Source organism: Notamacropus eugenii, chromosome 3, assembly GCF_028372415.1.
Source record: "Notamacropus eugenii isolate mMacEug1 chromosome 3, mMacEug1.pri_v2, whole genome shotgun sequence".
Taxonomy (NCBI): Eukaryota; Metazoa; Chordata; class Mammalia; order Diprotodontia; family Macropodidae; genus Notamacropus; species Notamacropus eugenii.
In genome coordinates, this window is record NC_092874.1 from 246,152,344 (window position 1) to 246,174,072 (window position 21,729).

At 40.0% G+C, this 21,729-nt stretch overlaps 1 protein-coding gene across 4 annotated transcripts in view; it reads right to left on the reverse strand.

Moving 5' to 3' along the window:
• The window catches only part of CPM (carboxypeptidase M), a 92,436-nt gene that overhangs the window by 42,989 nt on the left and 27,718 nt on the right, over positions 1-21,729 (reverse strand). For all 4 annotated transcript variants that reach the window (XM_072655336.1, XM_072655337.1, XM_072655338.1 and 1 more), the window contains one exon: positions 728-825. In XM_072655336.1, the coding sequence (XP_072511437.1) occupies positions 728-825 (98 nt within the window). The remainder of the gene's footprint in view (positions 1-727; positions 826-21,729) is intronic.

Here is a 21,729-nt window from a genome sequence, read left to right on the forward strand (position 1 = left end):
AGGTCAGCCAGTAAACATTTATAAAGCCTGAAAAAAGAAAAACAACTAAGGGGTAAAAGGATTGGAAATCACAGTGAGGATGAAGAATAGTTAGAAGTTGTAAGCAGAGGGAAGGATTGAGCAGTAAAAGATTATAATCAGATAAAGGCATTTCAGAGTTGAATATGGAAGCAGAACTCTGGTGGGTGTTGGCAAGAGAGAGGTATAACAGTTTCTGTGAGCAGATGAGGTGGGGTAGTCAGTAAGGTGAGTAACTGGGAAGTTAGGGAGGTTGAGAATATATTAATATGTATGTTGACGTCTCTTTGTATGTGAGCAGAAATTAAAGGAGAGAGACTTTGAACCAGAAGCTGAACTCATTAAGGAAGGAAGGAAGAAGATATATCCTGGAGGTTGGAGATAACAGCCACCAGAATCTTGGATTGGGGGCTTGGATTGGATGGATCTCAAAGGGTGTAACTGAGTGATGGCTGTAGAGGGAGACCATGGAAGGGGCCATGGTGAGCAAGGACTATTCTAGCATCTTCATGAGTTGGGGAAATGAATGAAACTGCAACTAGTGATGGAAAGACTGGCTGGTCAGTGATACTATTTCACAACTGTTAACTGTCCCTATGTCCTTTTTGAGATTCAACTTCTTTGTGATGTTAGGAATTTAGCAATCCCAAGTATAAGCCAACTGTGGCTATGCACGTAAGATTCTCTTGGAAATAGATCTCATACATACCTCGTCTCCATGCATGTTAGCGATGTACTTGAACTCTGGAATCCCAATTCTGTGTTCCCTTGGAAATCTTCCCACAACAAGAACCCACAGGTTTCTACCTTTATAGAGAAAAGAAGAAATTAAGACTAAGTGGTCTTTTAAAGTAGCAGTTGATATATAATGAAAATGTAACACTGGGAACAGGAAATAGAAGAGAAAAAAACTCCAAACCCTCCCTGTTCCACCAGAATATATTCTATCCTTTTCTACTATTAATTTCAGACAGCTAACACCTCAATGTTCATGCTGTATATGACCACGAGGCAAAATATTTCCATTTTAAACACATTTTTAAAATAGTTTTTCAGGATGAATGTTTCAAAATGCATAAGGATTATGAGGACTCATGGTTAATTTTCAGAAATACTTAGACACTTAATAGTCTTAAGCCAGATCTCATACATTATACAAATAATATTTCTTTACACAGTTTGTACAAAGGTCAAATGCTTTTTTCCAAAAATTATGGTTTGTTGTAGAAGACAGATGGCTGTTGGAGAGGCTAAAAACAACTTTAGTCAGAAACTCTCAACAGAAGGAATGTGAAGAGACAACATCAGTAACATCTATTCCAGGAGGGAACTTTTCCCCCCAAGTAAACAAGTCTAGAATCCTATTCAAATGTTTATAATATTCCATCTTTGCCTGATCTTGACCGCTTTGTTATTATGGAGTAATAAAAAGAAAGCGGCTGACATGCACCTCATTTGATCCTCACCATGGCCCTAAAAGGTGGGTAGTGCCAGTAGTAGAAAACTCAGCTTGAAGATGAGGAAACAGGCTGGGGGAGGTTAAGGTGACTTGTCCAAAGTTATGCAGATAGGTGCTAGGACTTGAATTCAGTAGCTAGGCACAGTGGCTAGAGTGTTGGGTCTGGAGTCAAGACTCCTTGCAACCTTGAGTAGGTTACTTAAGCTTGTTTGCCTCAGTTCATCTGTAAAATGAGCTGGAGAAGGAAATGGCAAACCACTCCAATATTTTTGCCAAGAAAACCCCAAATGGGGTCATGAAAAGTTGGACATGAGTGAAAAATGACTGAACTTATTTTTTGTCCTTCTCGTTTGGCAACCAGGTAACACAATGGATAGATTGCCAGGCCTGGAGTCAGGAAGATCTGAGTTCAGATCCACCCTCAGACTAGCTGTGTGACCCTGGACAAGTCACTTAATCCTGTTTATCTCAGTTTTCTCATCTTTAAAATGAGCTGGAGAAGGAAATGGCAAACCATTCCAATATCGTGGCCAAGAAAACCCCAAATGGGGTCATGGAGCCTTGGACATGACTGAAGTAACTCAACAGCAATAAAACTCAGTTAGAGTTCTTTCTATTATAAAACACCACTCCTCTCTCAAAACAAACATCACTGAGGAATTTGGGGTCAATACTGGGAAATAGTTAACCAATATGCTCTAATGCCCTAACTTTAAAGTGTTGTTTTAAAATCAGGGGATTAAGGATTAAATCTGTGATTTCAGTGACAGAGAACTTCAGGGCCAAGACACTCCTACTACAATGCAGGTCAGCACCTTCTGTGCAGTTTAAGTCTCATACAGAAGGATCCCTCTGAGCAACCATATCTTAATATTATCTATTTTACTGTATTTTTATTGTGAAATATCTCCCAATGCCATTTCTATCTGATTTTGCCTCACTGGGAAGTGATGATGACTGTAATGTGGCCCGCGTGTTGGAGCCCTCAGGCCTAGGGAACTGAGAAATTATATGTTTTGTCCAGAATTAAGTAGCCAACGGGTTTCAGATGTGGAGGCTTCAGGGCTAGCCTTCTAGTCATTCTCTTTCTCACTGCCTCTCTAAAATTGAGGATAAAAAAGATAGTTATCAACTAAATGTCACAGTATTAAAAATGACGAGTTCACTTTAAACCTTCAGTGGCTTCCCATTGATTCTAGAAGACCAACTCCACAGCACTAGCATTTTGTTGTTAGTCATTTTTCAGGCATGTCTGACTGTTCATGACCCCTTTTTTGGGTTTTCTTGACAAAGATACCGGAATGGTTTGCCATTTCCTTCTCTGGCTCATTTTACAGATGAAGAAACTGAGTCAAGCAGAGGTTAAGTGATTGGCCCAGGGTCACACAGCTAGAAAGGGTCTGAGGCCAGATGTGAACTCAGGAATAACTAACTCCAGGCTCAGCACTCTATCCACTGGCAATTTTAGATCTTCCATTATCTGGCTCCCACCTATTTTTTTCCCCTAGACTTGTTTCACATTCCTCCCCTTCACACATTTCCAATCAAACTGGACTGTTCCCTGAAGTTGCTCTTCCCCATCTCTCACCTCTCTGTCCATTGTCAGGCTGCACTCCATCCCTAGCATATGACTTAGTCCTCTATCCTCATCACCACCTTACAAAGTCCTAAGCTGCCTTCAAGGCTTGGCTCATTGAGAAACATTCCCCTCCTCCCCCAATGGCTAATGTTTCTTCCTCCCACTATCTTATGTATAAGGCTTGTCTCCCTTACCATAAAATATAAACTCCTTGAGAGCAAAGAATGTTTTTGTTTGTATCTGTAGAACCCAGCCCAGGGAAGCAGGAACTTAATAAATTCTTATTAAATTGTATAGAATGTTAAAATCCCAGAGAGGAAAGTTTGATAGTTAATTCAAGAACTTACACCTAGATAGTTTGTATAGACCTGGGGGTCTAATGCTTCTAATTGTTGGACTTCAGGGTGGGATATACCTTTAAGTTGTCACTAAAGAATCAGAGAATGGGTATTAATTTGGTTTAGCATTTAATCCTCAGTTTGTTCTTTGTTTGCCATAGAGAATTATTTAAAAAGATTGCAACAACTCTTCATGGGAAATGCCAATAAGAGATAATTTATCCATTTATTAACCAGCTATTGGTCACTGGAGGGATAGAGTAGTAACCTAAAGGCCTACTTACTTGGTACTGACTTTCTGGGATTAGCTACTAAAACTCTCCCCAAATGGATAAGAGGCCTTGTTGTATAATGGAAAGATTATTGAACTTGACACAAGGAGAGAGCTGGCCATGAACCCTACCTCTGACACGAGCTTTGGGACCATGAGCAAATGACAAGAAACATAACAAGATTTGTAAAACTGACTCAAGTGTTTGTTATAAGGCTCAAGTGAAAATATATATATATAAACAAACTGTACATCTTGTAGTTCTAATTGGTGATATGGGGGTGGAGTTGGGTTATGTGACTCTTTACTTAATCAGAAACACCTTCTTCTCTTACCCATACCAAATCACAGAATGTACCGTAGTTTAAAGGACAGTATATTCACCATTCCCATGGTAAATGTTAAACATTAACATGTGTTTCCATAAAATCTCCTTTCTGGAAAGTCAGTAAAAATGCAGTAGTTACTAAATGAAAACATTTCATTTTTTTAGACCTCAGTTTCCCCATATGAAAAATGAGGAGAGTTGGACAAAACGATAGTTAAGGTATCTTCTAGCTATAACCTCCCATGCCTATGATCTAGGAGGGCAAGTGAGCCTTTATTTTTCATCATCTTTCTCTCTTCTCCACCCCCAAAGTGCCTAGGGATTAATAAATGTTTGTTGAACTGAATTGAAATCGATAGAACTTCAGGGACAAGACAGCAGGCGCCAGTTTTATCATCATTGGCCCTAAATGAATTGCAAGATGAGAATTTTATTTTGCATAACCCCAATGGCAGCAAGCCCAAGGCTGGGGGAAAAAAATCCAATAAAAGAGATAAGTATATAAACCTGACAAGCAATCCTTCTTGGTAAGAGAAACCACTTGAAGGGATCCTTGCCTCCCCCCCCTCGCCCCTCCCAACCGTTTCCCTCTTCTTTGGAGAGCCAGGCCATTCTTGGCCCTTCAACTTGTTTTCAAAGGTCAAAAGCAGGTTAGCAGGGTGGGGACTTCAAATATGAAAGAAGGTCCTGCTGATAACAGGTGTGCTGAAAAATTCCCAAGGACTTTTGCTCTCTTGTCCCTACAAAATGAGCTAAACTTTGATGAGTCTCATGACCTCAGTTCTGCTTAGATCCAATTACTCTCTCAGGTTTTTTTCCATGTAAAGTGACTAAACTCAAAACAGTGATTGATTGGCACAGTTGAGGATGACAAAAATCATCCTGGAAAACTGAAGATGTTCATTCATTTGGTCTACAGATATTTATATGTGTGAGGCAATGTAACAATGTGCTGGAAAAATATAATGGACTGACATGTTCTACTGCTCCTACAATTCCTTTAGTGGGAAGACGTGGGAGTCAGGAAAGACTTGGGTTCCAACTCTGCCTCTGACGCTTATGAACTCAGTGACCACATTTTGGCCACACCCTTGAGCTGATGCTCCTCCTTCCTCTAAGCTGGAGTTATCTGGGATAAATGCACCAACAAAACCAAGAGTTATGGCTTTGTCAGTTGCCAGGACTCACCTATGTGAGGTCCATAGGGAGATGAAGGGGAAGTATGTGGGCTCACCTTGCCCTTGTTCCCAATCTAAATAAATATGAATTCTTTCCAAGCCTCAACTCCCTCATCTGCAAAAATAGGGATGATAGGGGTGCCCTAGTGGATAGTGAGCTACACTGGAAGCTTGGAATACCTGAGTTCAAATCCTGATGCAGACATTGATAGGCTGTGTGACTGTGGGCAAGTTATATAACTTCTCTTAGCCTCGGTTTCCTCATCTGTAAAATGGGGATAATAATGGCACTTATCTGACAGGTTATTGTGATGGCATGGTCTTCTTTAATAAGGAAGGACAAACATAAGAACAATAACAATATTGTGAAGACAAAATGAAATGATATATGAAAAAAGCTTTATAACCTTTAAAGTCATATATACATGCTATTGCTATTAATAATAATTCAGTACCTACCTCCCATGGTTGCTGTGAGTTTTAAATGAGATGTGGGTAACATACTACCTAAATGTCTGCTGTTACCACTAGCTTATCAATTCCATTAAAGAGTTTGTCTTTATATCATGCTTGGTATCTAACCCAGCACATTCCAAGGTAGTTGGCTCTTATAAGAAATGTTTAATGACTGAACAAATGCCCGTCAGGGCTTATGCAATAATGTGTGTTGATACAACATATATTATAATACTAAGAATTACTGTTCAGTTGTGTCTGACTCTTCATGACCCCATATGGGGTTTTCTTGGCAAAGATCCTAGAGTGGCTTGTCATTTCTTCTTCCAGTGGATTAGGGCAAACAGAGGTTAAGTGACTTGCCCAGGATCACACAGCTAGTAAGTGTCTGAGGCCAGATATGAACTTAGGTCTTCCTGACTCCAGGTCCAGTGCTCTGGGGTTGCCTCTAAGAGTTACTATACAGGACAGGATAAGGGTTATATCAGAGTAGGTGTTAGTAATTCAAAGGAAGAACACATTGAGTTTAAGTAGGATATCAGGGAAGGTTTCATTGAGGAAGTGGGATATGAGTGAAGCTTTATAGAACTCTGGTGTTTGACCAAGAAAGAGAAGCTAGAGATCCAAAACCAGGATCAGGAAGGCTCATCTTTTGAAAGTTCAAATCTAGCCTCAGACTCTTACTAGCTGTGTGACCCTGGGCAAGTCACTTAACCTTGTTTGCCTCAGTTTCCTCATCTGTAAAATGAGCTGGAGAAGGAAATGGCAAACCACTCCAGTATTTTGCCACGAAAACCCTAAATGGGATCACCAAGAGTTGGACAGAAATGAAAAACAACTCAGCAACCACAACAGAGAAGACAACATTTTAGGTAAGGGAAAAGGCACATGTGGAATCACAAAAGGAGAAAAGCACATGGCTTGGGAGGGAAGGTGTAAAACTATTTGGAGCAGAGTACCTATATAAAAGGAAATATTAGTATATAAGATTTAATATTAATTCAAACCAGATGGTAGAGAGCCTTGAATGCCATTCAAGGGGTTTGGCCTGTATCTTGAGGCCAGTAGAAAACCCCTGAAGGATGTTCAGGATGGGAGTATGACAATGATGATATTGGCAGTGGTGTTTTAGGAGGCTTACCCACCCAGAAGAAGGGATTTGAATGGAGGGGGAAGTGTAACACAGCCCAGAAGACTATGACAACAGAGTGGGGAAGGTTAAGGTGATGAGGGCCTGAATGAGCCTAGTAGCAAAGGGAATAAAATCACTGGGGGCTGACATTCGGAAGATGTGAGATATTCTCAGTGGAATTTGGTGACTGATTAATCATTGAGGAGGTGGCTGGGGTGGAGAGAAGTAGAGTAGGAAGTCAGTATTTTTCCTATGTAGGATAACTGCCACAAAATGCAACAGGTCCAATTAGAATGAAGTGTACCCTCAAATCAACTTTTAAAGATAAATTCAGTTGGGGAGAGGGAGGACAGGGAGACCTGTGCTTGGTATGGGAGTCAGGGGAGGGAACTTCTGGTAGCTCATATTAACTAATTATTCTTGTTAACTTGGTTAGCTGTGTTTTTTTAAAAAAAATTATTATTTTATTATTTATATTATATTATGATATAATGTATATTATTTAAATATTTAAAATATTATTGAAAGAGTTAAGGTACCTGAGTGTTCATTGCATGAATATTAACTAAATTTGATGCCCTGAGGCAAAGCCCTGGTGGCCCAGGTTTCATTCTGGCTCTGACGGGAATCAAGGGAGAGGGAAGGGTGAGGTCTGTACTGAAACCACTGACAAAACTATTTTTTATTCCCTAGGTCAACCACTGGTGTTTGAGAACTAAGATTAGCTGATAGATCAGCTACAGCCTTTAATGGAATGAAAGTATAGACCTAGAAATGGGCATGAGGAGTATCCATGCTGAGTAAGACTAGGGAAGGGCATATAAAAGACAGTTCTTGCGTATCTTTATTAATGACACAATTGGCTTTAAACTAATCAAAAGTTTGGGAATAAGCAGCTGAATGAGAAAGCACAAAAGAGAGAGAGCAGAGAGAGAGAGGAGAGAGAAGAGAGGACAGAAAAGAGAGATAGAAAGAAAGAGAGAGTGTGAGAGAGAGAGAGAGAGAGAGAGAGAGAAGCATAAAAGTTGTCATTCAATGGGCAATTGAGTTATCATAAAGAAAATGCCACCCAAATGGTGCCTGTGACAGTCTCATACCCTGCCATCCAAGGCACACAGAGTAACATTGACCACACACTGAGTATATGTAACACTACCTAAATATGGATCTAGATTTGGGGGTCAACAACACCCCCACCCCCAATAGTCAAACAAGTGTTAATAAGTCACCACTGTGTAAGCACTGGGAAGACATATAGCATATATGACACATAATGGAATGGGAGGTGGGGGAGAGAGGGGAGAATTGTACACAAATAAATAAGAGACAAGGGTCTGTGAGATAAGTAGAAAGGAGAGGTCAGGGCCAAGGGCTTTGAGGAACTGAAGGGGGGGAGCAGCATCTGAGTAGAGCCTTGAAATGAAGAGAAGGACCCCAGGAAGACAGGGGTAGGAGAAGAAGTCTATTAAAGGAGGGAGAGGAAAGGGGAAGGCATGGGAATAGGAGAGGACAGGCTGAAAATAGGGGATGGATTGAGGGAAGGGAAGGGAAGAAACATCTATTAAGTGCCTACTATTTGGAGAAGGAAATGACCAACCACTCCAATATCTTTGCCAAGAAAACCCCAGATGGGGTCACCAAGAGTCCGACATGACTGAAATATCTCAGTGATAAAAACAAAATGCCTACTATGTGCCAGGCATTGTGCTAAGTGCTTGACAAAAATTATCTCATTTGATCCTCACTATAACCCTACTTATAGGTAGGTGGTATTATGAGCCTCATTTTACAGTTGGGGAAACTGAGGTCAACAGAGGTTAAGTGACTTGCCTAGGGGTCACATAGCTAGTAAATGATTGAGGCTGGATTTGAACTTAGGTCTTCCTGACTCCAGGGCAGGTAGATGGCTGGCCTTAGAGTCCACAAGACTTGAGTTCAAATCCAGGCTTAGACACTAGCTACCTGACCTTGGCCAACTCACTTTATCTCTCTTTGTCTAAAATCCACTGGAGAAGGAAATGGTAAGGCATCCCAGTATCTTTGCCAAGAAAACCCCATATGGGGATACACAGAGTAGGACGTGGCTAAACAGTTGAGCAGTAGCAATTCAAAGTTCACCTGTGCCTTGACCGGACACAGATCAAGGTAAGGGAAGAAAATAAATTCTCATCAAGTCGTTTTTTCTCAAAGAGCACAGAGAGAAGCAGAATCACTCCTACAAACTGTCTGCAGCTCCCTTAGGCCTGCCAGCGTGAGGGGTCGGTGATGAATGTCTTTCTGTGAAAATATGGAGGATCAAAGAGAAGACACAGACAGATGTCAGAGGCCCAGGTTTGAGTCTCAATGTGTGATTTAAAAAAACGAGTCTTGTGATTAGTTAATTATTATAGATCAACACGTGAACACATTTTTGGCAAGCCTTGGTGGTAGCTGAATGGAATAATCAGTAGTTTACATAATAGATTTTCAGATAACAGTAAAGCCTATATATTTTCATAATAATTTAATATTATCAACAGTCCAAATAACATCAAGACAGTTCTTCCAGTATTTTATGAGTTGAAATGAAATGTAGCAGCATTATACCAACCTCTAAGCAGTCTACCAGACAGGCTAGAAGGGGTGGGGAGCCTGCGGCCTCAAGACCACATGTAGCCTTCTAGGACCTCATGTGGCCTTCTGACTGGATCCAAAGCTCGCAGAACAAATTCAATCAAAGGGCCACACTTGGGGACCTAGAGGGCCTTGAGGCTGCAGGTTCCACACCCCTGGACTAGGGATTAGTAGGGGAGGCCAAGTCAGTAATTGCATGGGGGGCACTCAGTGGTTGATGAGCCATGTTAATGGTCCTTTTTTTCCTTTGCATTTTTATTTTGGTAAGCCTACTTCTAGGCCAAGGCACCTTCCACTACAATAAGCTACAGAGAAGGTTCTTGGGACTTTCTGCTTATTCCCCTTATTGATGTCATCATATACTAGGAACTATGCACCTAGGGCAGCTAGGTGGCCCGGTGGATAGAATGCCCGCCCTGAAGTCAGGAGGACCTGAGTTCAAATCTGGCCTCAGATACTTACTAGCTATGTGTGACCCTGGGCAAGTCACTTTACCCTATTTACCTCAGTTTTCTCATCTGTAAAATGAGCTGGAGAAGGAAATGGCAAACTACTCCAGTATCTTTGCCAAAAAAAATCCCAAATGGGGTCAGGAAGAGTTAGACATGACTGACAGTGTCTACACAACAACAATGCACAGAACGTGTTGCCCATGTCAAAACTGAAGAGGGATTCCCAAAAGATAGTTCAGATGTTCCAGTCTGCTGTGATGGCTTCTTTCACTATACTGATGGCATCAAGTTGCAGAATATTACAGTCTACTCAATGGGATTCAGTTATAGAGTGGAGTGGATAGGGCATTGGACTTGAGTTCAAATCATGTCTTAGACATGTGTGACCTTAAGCAAGTCACTTTACTACTTTGTGCCTCAGTTTCCTCATCTGAAAAATGAGAAGAAAGTGTTGGACTTAATCACCTCTAATGTCTCTTCCAGTTCAAAATATGAGATCCCATGACCTATGAAAAATACATCTAACAACTCAAATAGGAAAGCCCAGAGGATAAAGAATATATCTAATCAGACTCAAGACATGCAGTGGAATAGACAAGTTGGTCCAGGGGTCAACAAACTATGGGTGGAGGTCCAAATCCAGCTGCTGCTTGCCCTGAGAGTTGAGAATGGTTTTAAAGATTTTTAAATACTATAAAATTTCACTTAAAAATGTAACAAAAACATTCTTAGCTTATGGGCTTTACAAAAACAAGTTGTGGGCCAGCCCAGGTAGTTTGCCCATCTGTGTTAGTTTCCATTACTATATATCTCAGACAGATAAAGTAGCCAAATAGGAAGGATAAAAATGGATTCTGTTTGGTTACCTGCTACAAAAGCCCACCTCTTCAATACCTCCCACTGATGCTGGGATCTCAGAAGAACCACATAATGGGAACAGGAATTCACAAAAAGAACAAAGGAAGACTGATGGATTGTTTTAAGGGAACATACTAGAAAATCCTGGTGATGATCCCTTTAGGGTTAGCACTAGAGCTCTCATCTAGTGATAAGAGGCAACCTCTCTCCCTCCCAGTAATCAACCTGCCAGTAGGAAGGGGAGGGGAAGAAGCCCCTGAAATGGGGCTACACTAGGGGTACTATACATATATTTGTATAAAACACATGCTATAAAATATTATTTAATAATAAAATATTATAGAACACATATATACGTAAAATACGTATATAACATACATACATAACATTCATCTGTCAGCTAGCATTTGTATAGCATTTTAAGGTCAGAAAAGTACTTTCCATATGTTCTTATTTGATCATTTGTGAGGGCAAGCAAAGTAGGATCTTTTGCTGTTTTTATTTATACCAAGAAGTATAATGCCTCTGGATAATGTGATTAAGGAGGATCTTCCCCACCCATTGCTGGGCCTGCCCATAGAGGAAAGCTTGATTAGGGAACTGTTTAGTAGGAGGGTCCCAAGTACCTTTTTTTTTTCTATTGAGGCACTGAGTCAGAGCTTCATGCCCTCTGGCTCTGAAAAGTGTGTAACTACTCTGAGGGTGAGGTTTTACTTTGGGGCTTAATTTTTGGAAGAAAGTTTGTGTGGCAGATGAGAGACTGTGGGAAGCCGCTAAGGACCCCCTCTTCCCCCCCCCCACCCCCCTGGCTTTGAAAACCCAGATGTCGGTGCTTCCGTCTCTGGTAATTAGGGTCAGACAGTTAGACCTGTCTGTTGAATTGTGATGTATGTATTGACTATGGTCCGACAGATGAAGCCATGTCTGTTGTTCTTTGATTTCTCTGTATTTTGATTTTCTCTGATACATGTGCTTGATTAAAGGAGATTGTTGACCCCTCAAAGGTTGCCTTTCCTTTTAGAGAAGCAGATCAAAGAATTTGTGATAGCAGGCCCCGCTGTGTATGTTGGGGTACTTACTGTTTCATCATTACAACAACCCTGTCAGGTGGGTCCTTTTATTATCCCCATATAATGAGGAATCTAAGAGAGGTCAAGTGACTTGTTTGGGGTCACATAGCTGATGTCTGAGGAGGGATCTAAACTATAGATTTCTATTTATATAGATGTGTATATATGTATGTAAAGGCATATACACACAACACATGATGGCAGCTAGGTGGTAGGGCTGGAGTCAGAAAGATTCATCTTCTTAAGTTCAAATCTGGCTTCAGACATTTACTAGCTATCTGACCCTGGGCAAGTCACTTAACTGTTTGCCTCAGTTTCCTCATCTGTAAAATGAGCTAGAGAAGGAAATGGCAAACCACTCTAGTATCTTTGCCAAGAAAACCCCAAATGGGGTCACAAAAAGTCAGATGTGACTGAAATGACTGAACAAAAACAATTATTTACACACACGTACACATACACACACACAAAATTATACACACAATTAGTAGGGATAACACACTGATCCTATCTCTTAGTGTGAACTAGGAAAGCAGTGATTTTGGGGGTTAGGGAGGAGGGTGAAACATGATCCAGAAAGGAATAGGAAACAGAAGACAAACTCAGCCTACATCAGCCATTTGTCCTGGCGCTGATCAACTCTGACATGAGCAAAGTGCTGCACTACTACTACTACTACTACTACTAAATTCAAGTGGTGTTATTACCATAGCTGGTTAAAAGCACATTATCAACAAGAACATCAAAAGTGTAATTCCTGTAAAGCCAGTTTGTTCGCATCCCTGCCAACCCTCTCACAGGTTCATGCCAATGGTGATAATAAACCCAAGGTAAAAAAGAGTGCATGAGTGATATTTTTAACATAATTCATCTCTTCCCCCTAGAGTAGCTAGGTGGTAGAGTGGATAGAGTGCAGGGATGGAAGACCTGAGTTCAAATGTGACCTCAGAGACTTACTAGCTGTGTGACCCTGGATAAATCCCTTAATCCTGCTTGCCTCAGTTTCCTCATCTGTAAAATGAACTGGAGAAGGAAATGGCAGACCACTCTTATATATGTCTCCCCTAAAACCCCAAATGGGGTCATGAAAAGTTGTACATGACTGGACAATGGGAGCAATAACCCACAAATGGTGATAAACAACATTTGTCCCTCATAGGGTCCTTGTGGAGGATTCAATGAGATAGCATATAAAAGCACTTTGAAAACCTTAAAGGACTACAGAAATGTTAGCTATTACTATGATGGAAAGAACATGGCCTCTACAGTCAGAGTCAAATCTGAATTTAGATGTTTATTGCCTGGGCAAGTCACTTTACCCCCTGGGCCTCAGTTTCCTGACCTCTAAAATCAGGAGAAAGGGCCCCTAGATGATCAGAGTTCCTTTCCAGTTCTAAATTTATGGTGCTATAAATCCAGTGTCACACTGTGAAACCTCTCTTTGATGCTTTCTTAAATCTAAAGTGTTAGCAGCCTGCTTTTAATAGCCCCTGGCAGCTAGGACTTATGGGAATATGCACAGTGATTAATTCAGTGTTTGTTTATTCAGAAATAGCCCAGAAATCCAAAACAACTACCTCTCTGGTCCAAATATGGTGTCTGCTCTTTTTGCCTTCCCCCTCCCCCAACTGGCTCATATAAAACCTGAGCCTGGCCCACAGTCACATTCTTAGTGCCACAGACACGGCTTTGGTGTCCCAGGTCTGTGCAGCAGCAGCAGCAGTAGCAGCAGTGTTTTCTCACAAAAACACAGAAGAATGCCTCTGCTGGCTGGGTGTGCCCGGGGATCTCAGGATCCCTGAACTTAAGAGTTCTTTAGAGAGGAGGATCTCACTGTAAAATCCATCCATCCTCTGCCTAAAACCCAGGCTGTGTCTCTCTTTACACATTGTCCCACGTCTGTAATGCACTTCCTTTGCTTCCATCTCTACCTTTTGAAATCTTTGCCTTTCTATTAGGCTCAGTTAAAATGCCAACTCCTTCCTCTGTTTCTCATTTCTCCTCCCCCACGGTGGAGTGAGAGGCACAAGGGCCCTCCAAGTATAGGAGAAAAATGTTTGTAACAGTTATTTTTAGGGTGGCAAAGAACTGGAAATTAAGGGAATGCCCATCAATTGGAAAATGACTGAGCAGGGTGTGTTATATGACTGAGATGGAATATTGTTCTCTGAGAAATGATGAGCAGGATGATTTCAGAAAAACCTGGAAAGGCTTACATGAACTGATACATAGTGAAGTTAACAGAACTAGGAGAATGTTGGACACAGTAATAGCAATTAGCGTGTTTGTCCTTCATTGCCGAAGAAGACCGTGCCATCAGAGGAATGATGACATGACTTGCACTTGACTTTGCTTTGAGTGAGGGAGGGCTGTGCAGGTCACCAGCCTCACTTCTCCTCCAGAGCCATCTGAATTCAGTGACCAGATATTCATCAGGATGACTGGAGATGACCCAGGTTGAGGCAATTGTCCAAAGTTACACAGCTAGTGAGTCTCGTGTCTGAGGTGAGATTTGAACTCAGGTCCTCCTGACTCCTGCACTGGTGCTCTATCCACTGCACCACCTAGCTGCCCCATATACTTAATGGCAATACTGTATGATGAAGAACTGTGAATGACTCTGCTATTCTCAACATTTCAATGATTCAAGACAATCCCAAAGGACTAATGATGAAACATCATCTGCCTCCAGAGAAAGAAATGAGATTGTCTGAATACAGACTGAAGCATGCCATTTTTCACTTTCTTTCATTTTTTCCCTTTTATCTGAATCTTCTTGGACAAAATCGCTCATATGGAAATGATTTACATAATTGCACACGTATAACCTATATCTGATTGCTTACTGTTGCAGGGAGTGGGAAAAAAGAGGGAGAGAACTTAGAACTCAAAACTCTAAATACAAATGTTAAGAGAAGTTTTTAAAAAGAGCCTTCAGCTTTATACTGCTTTGCATAGTTGATAGGATCATAAATTTAGAGCTGTTAGGGAACTCAGAGATCCTAGCCCCTCATTTTACATTTAATTAAACTCCAGTTGACTAATCCTTTATTAAATAATCAGGTTAATTAATTAACCTCAGGTTAAATGATTTGTCCAGAGTTAAAGACATCGCAAAGATCTGAGTCAGAATTGGAATCCAGGTCCTTCCGATTCCAAGTCTGATATTCTATCCACTGCACCACACTAGTGAGGTAGTTAGTTAGGTGATACACTGGATGGAGTGCTGGGCCTCCAGTCAGGAAGACTCATCTTCCAAAGTTCAAATCTGGCCTCAGACACTTACTAGCTAAGTAACTCTGGGCAAGTCACTTCATCCTGTTTGCCTCAGTTTCCTCATCTGTAAAATGAGCTGGAGAAGAAAATGGCAAAACACTTCGGTATCTCTGCCAAGAAAACTCCAAATGGAATCAAGAAGAGTTGGGCAGGACTGAAAAACGGCTGAACAAAAATACTTCACTGATATTAAGAGGAAAAGAAATAGGTCACATTGCAATCCTGTCAGCACCATTACTTTTCACGTGCAAAAGTTGATGTAACTATGAAGGAAAATAATTGGTTTAGAGTAGAGCTGGACCTTTTCAGACCGATTCAGACTAATGGGAAAGGGAGAGGAGGAAAGTCAGAAAGAACTTGACCAGTTGAAATAGTTAAAAAAAACCCAAGCTAATTTTTTCCCCCTGTTTTACAGAGTAGAAAGGACTGTTATCCAACAGGAGTTCTGCCAGATCAAGGGAGATTGAGAATCAGTACTTTTTTCATTAGATAGCAAAAGTGCATTGAAGTTCAAATTTGCATTTGAAATAAGCCCGAGTCCTATAATCTTGTTTAAAATAACTCTCCTTTTTCACAGCTGGTAGAAATGAAGACATTTCAGCCAAGTTTAGGTGACATTACCCCAGGATTTCACATGAGCATAGCTATTAGTGTGATTATCTTATTTCCCTTGCCAGATTGTGAACTCTGAAGGTAGTTCTTAGCTTATGTCATCTTTGAATCTCTCGCACGCAGCACAATCCCTTGCACATAGTGGATATTTAATAAAGGAATGGATAAAAAACTATTTCTTACATACTTTCTGTATGCCAAGCAATGTGCTAAATGCAATGTATTAAGATACCAAAGGAAAAAAATGTTAGGTGAGAAGAGAATCTGTGCTCCCAGGAACTCCCAGTCTAACTAAAAAGAAAGTTCAACTGCAGGGCAAATGGAAAAGCCAGGGTCTCCTGGTTTATCAGCAAGCCAGATGACAGTTAGATATATAGGGTCCAGAGGTACGTGGTTAAGGCCAAGAAGACATCAGGAGTGGCAGGGGACATAGTATGGCCTGGTGGGGCCTCATCTCACCAGAAGCATTAGAATTGGTTATTACTAGTTCATCCAAATGGTATGAGTGCCCATGATGCTCTCCCCACCTGGCTGAGGCAAGGGGAGAAGAGGGAACATGACCCTAGTGGCAAATCAGAGGTGGAATTCAGTACCCTTTGTATGTGGTGCCCCTAGCAGAGGCCATTTCTGGAGGAGAGGGGAAATAAGAAGGAATATGTGGGTGCTCACAGGCAAATCCCATATCTTTCTGTGCCAAAAGGGAATAAACAATTGGAGAAATCAGAAAAGGTCAGCCCCTCCTAGAACCTCTTAAAAGCCAGTTCACATAGTTGACACAGTTCTGGAAGGAGTCAATAATGAAAGAACCAAGAGTGATGGGAGGGAACTGACAGTAGTCACAAGCCCCCTTTGGGGAAAGAAGGCAGAATACATGAACATTTTAATGTGAGGAATGTGATGATCTGTTTGAACTCCCTCATATTCTACTGACTTAATAAATTAATTAATGAACTTAATGAATTAATGTCTTGGCTGAGGTTCAAAATGAAGACAGGTGGAGAAGCAGGGGGACTGCATAATTTTAGAGAATGAAATCAACATTTTTAAAAATTGTGCTTGTTTATTATTTAACACCCCCTTGGATCACTGCCTTGTCATGGTGGAGGAGTTTGCATAGCTCAGTGAAACTATATGTTATGCCATGCAAGGTTATCCAAGATGATCGAGTCATAGTGAAGAGTTCTGATAATGCCAAAGCACTCCAGTATCTTTGCCAAGAAAACCCCATGGACAATATTAAAATGATAAAAGAGATGATAATGGAAGGTGAGCCCTCAGGTTGGAAGTTGTTCAACATATTACTGAGGAAGTATGAAGGACAACTAGAAGTAACTCCAAAAAGAATGAACTGGCTGGACAAAGTGGAGTGGAGGCTAAGCTGGGGATTTGTCTGGTGACAAAAGGAAAGTCCAGAACCTAAAATGTAAGAGCTATGAACCAATGTAAACTGGATGTGATCAATCAGGAGATGGAAAGATTAAACACTGACATCTTGGGTGTCAGGGAACTTAAATGGATGGGAATGGGTAAATTTGATTCAGATGATCGTTACATGTAATACTGTGGGCAAGAATCCCTTAGAAGAAATGGAGTAGCCCTCACAGCCAATAAAAGGTTGAGAAAAGCAGTACTGAATATAATCACAAAAATGACTGAATAATATGTGTTTCACTGAAAGGTAAACCATTCAACACCACAGTAATACAAGTCTAGGCTCTAACCACTGATGTGGAAGAGGCCAAAGCCAATCAGTTCTGTGAAGACCTACAATTATTTTCTAGATATAACACCAAAAAAAAAAAGATGTCACATTCATCATATGGGATTAGAATGCTAAAGTGGGAAATCAAAACATAACTGGAATAACAGGCAAGTTGGAGTGCAAAATGAAGGAGGGCAGAGACTAATTGAATTTTGTCAAGATAACTTGCTAGTCATAATAAACACTCCTTTTCAACAACCCCAAAAGTAACTCTATACATGGACACCAACAGATGGTCAATATCAAAATCAGATTGATTATATACTTTGCAGCCAAAGGTGGAGAAACTCTATACAGTCAGTTAAAACAAGACCTGGAGATGACTGTGGCTCAGATCACGAGCTTCTCATGACAGAATTCAGACTTAAATTGAAGAAAGTAGGGAAAATCATCAGACTGTATAGGTATGATCTAAATGCCATCCCTTATAAATATGAAGGAGAAATGGTGAATAGGTATAAGAGATTAATTCTGGTAGTTAGATGCCTGAAGAACTATGAACAGTTGTTCACAATATTGTATAGAAGGGAGCAACAAAGAAACATCTCAAAGGAAAAGAAAAGCAAGAAAGCAAAATAGCTGTTTGATGAGGCTTTACAAATAGCTGAAAAAAGAAGGAAAGTGAAAGAGAAAGGAGAAAGGGAAAGACATACCCAACTGAATGTAGAACTTCAGAGAATAGTAAAAAGAGATAAGAAGGCATTCTTAAATGAGCAATGCAAAAACAAATAGAAGAAAACAATAGAATGGAAAAGACAAGAGATTTCTTCAAGAAAATTAGAGACATCAAGGGAATGTTTCATGCAAAAACAGGCATGATAAAAGATGAACATGGTAAGGACTTAATAGAGATAAAGAAGAGGTAGCAAGAATATACAGAACTGTACAAGGAAGATCTTAACATCACCCTTAACTACCACGAGGGTGTGGTTATTGAGCTAGAGTCAGACATCAGCCTTAGGAAGCATTGTTAACAATAAGGCTAGTGAATAGGACAGAATTTCAGCGGACCTATTTAAAATTCCAAAAGATGATGCTGTTAAAGTGCTGCACTCAATATTTTAAAGAATTGCAATGCCAAGGAATGTTCAAATTACTAAACAATTGAGCTCATTTCATATGCCAGCATGGTTGTATTTAAGATTATGCAAGCTAGATTTTAACAATATATGAACCAAGAATTACCAGAAGAGCAGGTTGGTTTTCAAAGAGGCAGAGGAACTAGAGACCAAATTGACATTATTTCCTGGATTATGGAGAAAGCAAGAGTTCCAGAAAAAAATCTACTTTGCTTCATTGGCTACACTAAAGCCTCTGACTGTGTGGATCACAACAAAATGTGGCAAATTCCATCTCAAACAGATGGGAGTACCAGATCATCTTACTTGTTTCTTGAGGAACCTATATGTGGGTCAGGAAGCAACAGTTATATGTAAACATGGAAAAATTAATTGATTTAAAATTGGGAAAGGAGTAGGACACAAAGGTGTATATTTATTTAACTTGTATGCAGAGTATATTATGTGAAATGCTAAGCTGGATAAATCAAAAGCCAGAATAAGGGCTGCTAAGAGAAATATCATCAATCTTCATCAATCATCAATCAATCATCAATCAGACAATACCATTCTGATGGCAGAAAGTGAAGATGAATTAAGAGCCTTTTGATGAGGATGAAAGAAGAGAGTGTAAAATCTGGCTCAAAGCTTATTTTAACATAAAAAAAACCAAGCTAAGATAACAGCAACTGGTTTCATCACTTCCTGATAAACATCGGGAGAAGAAATGGAATCTGTTCAGATTTTATATTCTTGGACTCAAAGATACTGTAGACAATGACTGCAGTCATGAAATTAAAAGACATTTGCTCCTTGGAAGGCAAGCTATGGCAAATTTGGACAGCATCCTAAAAGGTAGAGACATCACCTTGCCAACAAAGGTCCATATAGTAAAAGCTATGGTTTTTCCAGTAGTAATGTATGGCTGCAAGACTTGGGATATAAAGAAAGCTGAGTGCCACAGAAGGTGCTGGAGAAGACTTTTGAGAATCCCCAGGGCTGCAAGGAGATCAAATCAGTCAATACTTAAGGAAATTAATTCAGACTATTCTTTGGAAGGGCAAATACTAAAGCTGAGCATTTACACTTTGGCCACATAATGAGAAGAAAGGATTTATTGGAAAAGACCCTGATGTTGGGAAAGACTGAAGACAAAAGGAAAAGAAAATGGCGGAGGATAAGAGGGATACAGAGTGTCATGAAAGCAATGAACATGAGTTTGGATAGACTTTAAGAGATGATAGAGGATAGAAATGCCTGGTGTGCTGTGGTCCATGTAGTCACAACTGAATGACTGAACCACAACAAGAACTATTTACACATAACTATAAAAATCTTCTGGCTGTTCTTAGAATTACCATCATTATGTGCAAAAACAAAACTGAAAGAAAAGATTTTCCATAAGGACATGAGTTAATGCCATTAGTTTTTAAGAACACTAGAGAGAAGTTTCAGTGAGAAAGGACAGGAATGAGTTGTTTCTTCCCCCTACATTTAGCTGATGGCAAAATGTTAAATCATATTTGAAATCTCAAACTTGTACAAATAAAGGTAGTTGTAATGACTAATGTGGAAATGTTTAACATGATTGTGCATGTATAACCTATATCAGATTGTTTGCTGTCTTAGAGAGGGGGAAGGGAGAGACAGAAAAAACTATTAACTCAAAATCCTATAAAAATGAATGTTGAAAACTATATTTACATGTAATTGGAAAAAAATACTATTAAGTAAATAAAATAAAGTTAGTTGTAACAAGGTGGATAAAAGAAGTTATTCTATTTTCTTTAAAATAAAATCCATTTATTCTTCAAGTTTTAAGTTTTCTCTCTAAACTAAAAATTAGTGGTTCTTAACATGGAATACACAGACTCCTGAAGGGTTCATAAATAGATTTCAGGGAGTCCATGATCTTGAATGGGAACAAAATTTACATGTTTATTTTCACCAAGCCCTCACTGAAATTTAGCATTTCCTTCTATTATGAATATAGGCAATAAACCACAGGAGCATTATTATGGTTCACTAAGTAGCTAAGAATCACACACACACACACACACACACACACACACACAGACAGACACACACATACCGGTTTAAAAGCCCCTGTTCTACATGTATATAGTTTCATCTCTAAAATGTTCATTTTGATTGTTAAATCTTAAAGACATCCATGAAATGGTGATTATGGTTCTTAATTAGGCCGTAATCTAAACAAATTTGATTCTCCTTTCCCAGATCAGTTGATTGTCATAGGAAGGAATCATAGATAATCAGATGAACCCCACTTTAAGAAGGATGAATACTTCTGTGAGTCAAAAGGGAACAAAGAATTGGACAAACCATGAAAGGCCACCACCTCTGGAGTGTCTCAAAAAAACATACTTCACTAACTTTGAGGCAGTTCTGGCAGGGATCAATGGTGGAAGAACCTAGTCCCTGAAAGGGAACTGATGTAAAGGGAACAGGGTGGGGAAAGGAGGAGATTCCTTTCCTCTCTTGCCCCACTGGCAATTCATACCTGATCCAACAGATAGAGAGTCAGTCGGAGGTATAGTTGAGGAGGAGGAAACACTCCAGTCAGACAGACACAGAAAAGAATCAGTTTTAAGGAATATGACCTCTAATAGCAAGGCAGAAAACCAGAAGAGAATTTGAGAGCTATCCTGGCAATGGAGAGTTGAGCTGTAGAGAATGCTGCAAAGGGATAAAGGGTTTTGAGGCCCTGTAACATCAGAAGAGTAACTGTGGTTGACCACAGGTATTCCCTACAGTTCTATGTATCACTACTATTGAACTCAAAAGTTTGTGCCCACTCTCCCCATGGAGACTGTGCTAATGAGACAGTGTACCCCAAGTATATGCTTTATAACTGCTATTCTTGCCTTTCTTTGAGCTAACTATGTCTGCTAGCAGACTATTAACGGAGAGTGTACTGATACCAATAACAGGAGTTTGGACCCAAAGACCACATCCTAAAACCAGATAGCCACCATACTCTGATGACTCAAGCAAGTTGGGGGAGGACCTCAGAGGGGATACTTATACATATAACCTTTCAAGAAAACTTTATAAGTATTCATGGTTAGATGAGGTCTTCCCATGAACTGCCACACAGTTTACTTGACCTAGTTAAACAAAGACTACTCTGCCCCAAAGGAGTCAGTATTCAGTTACTCTATTAGATTTTAAAAATTATATAGAAAAAGGGTTATTTTCACGTAAGAGTACTTGAATCTTCAGAGATGTGTCCCAATCATATCATATAA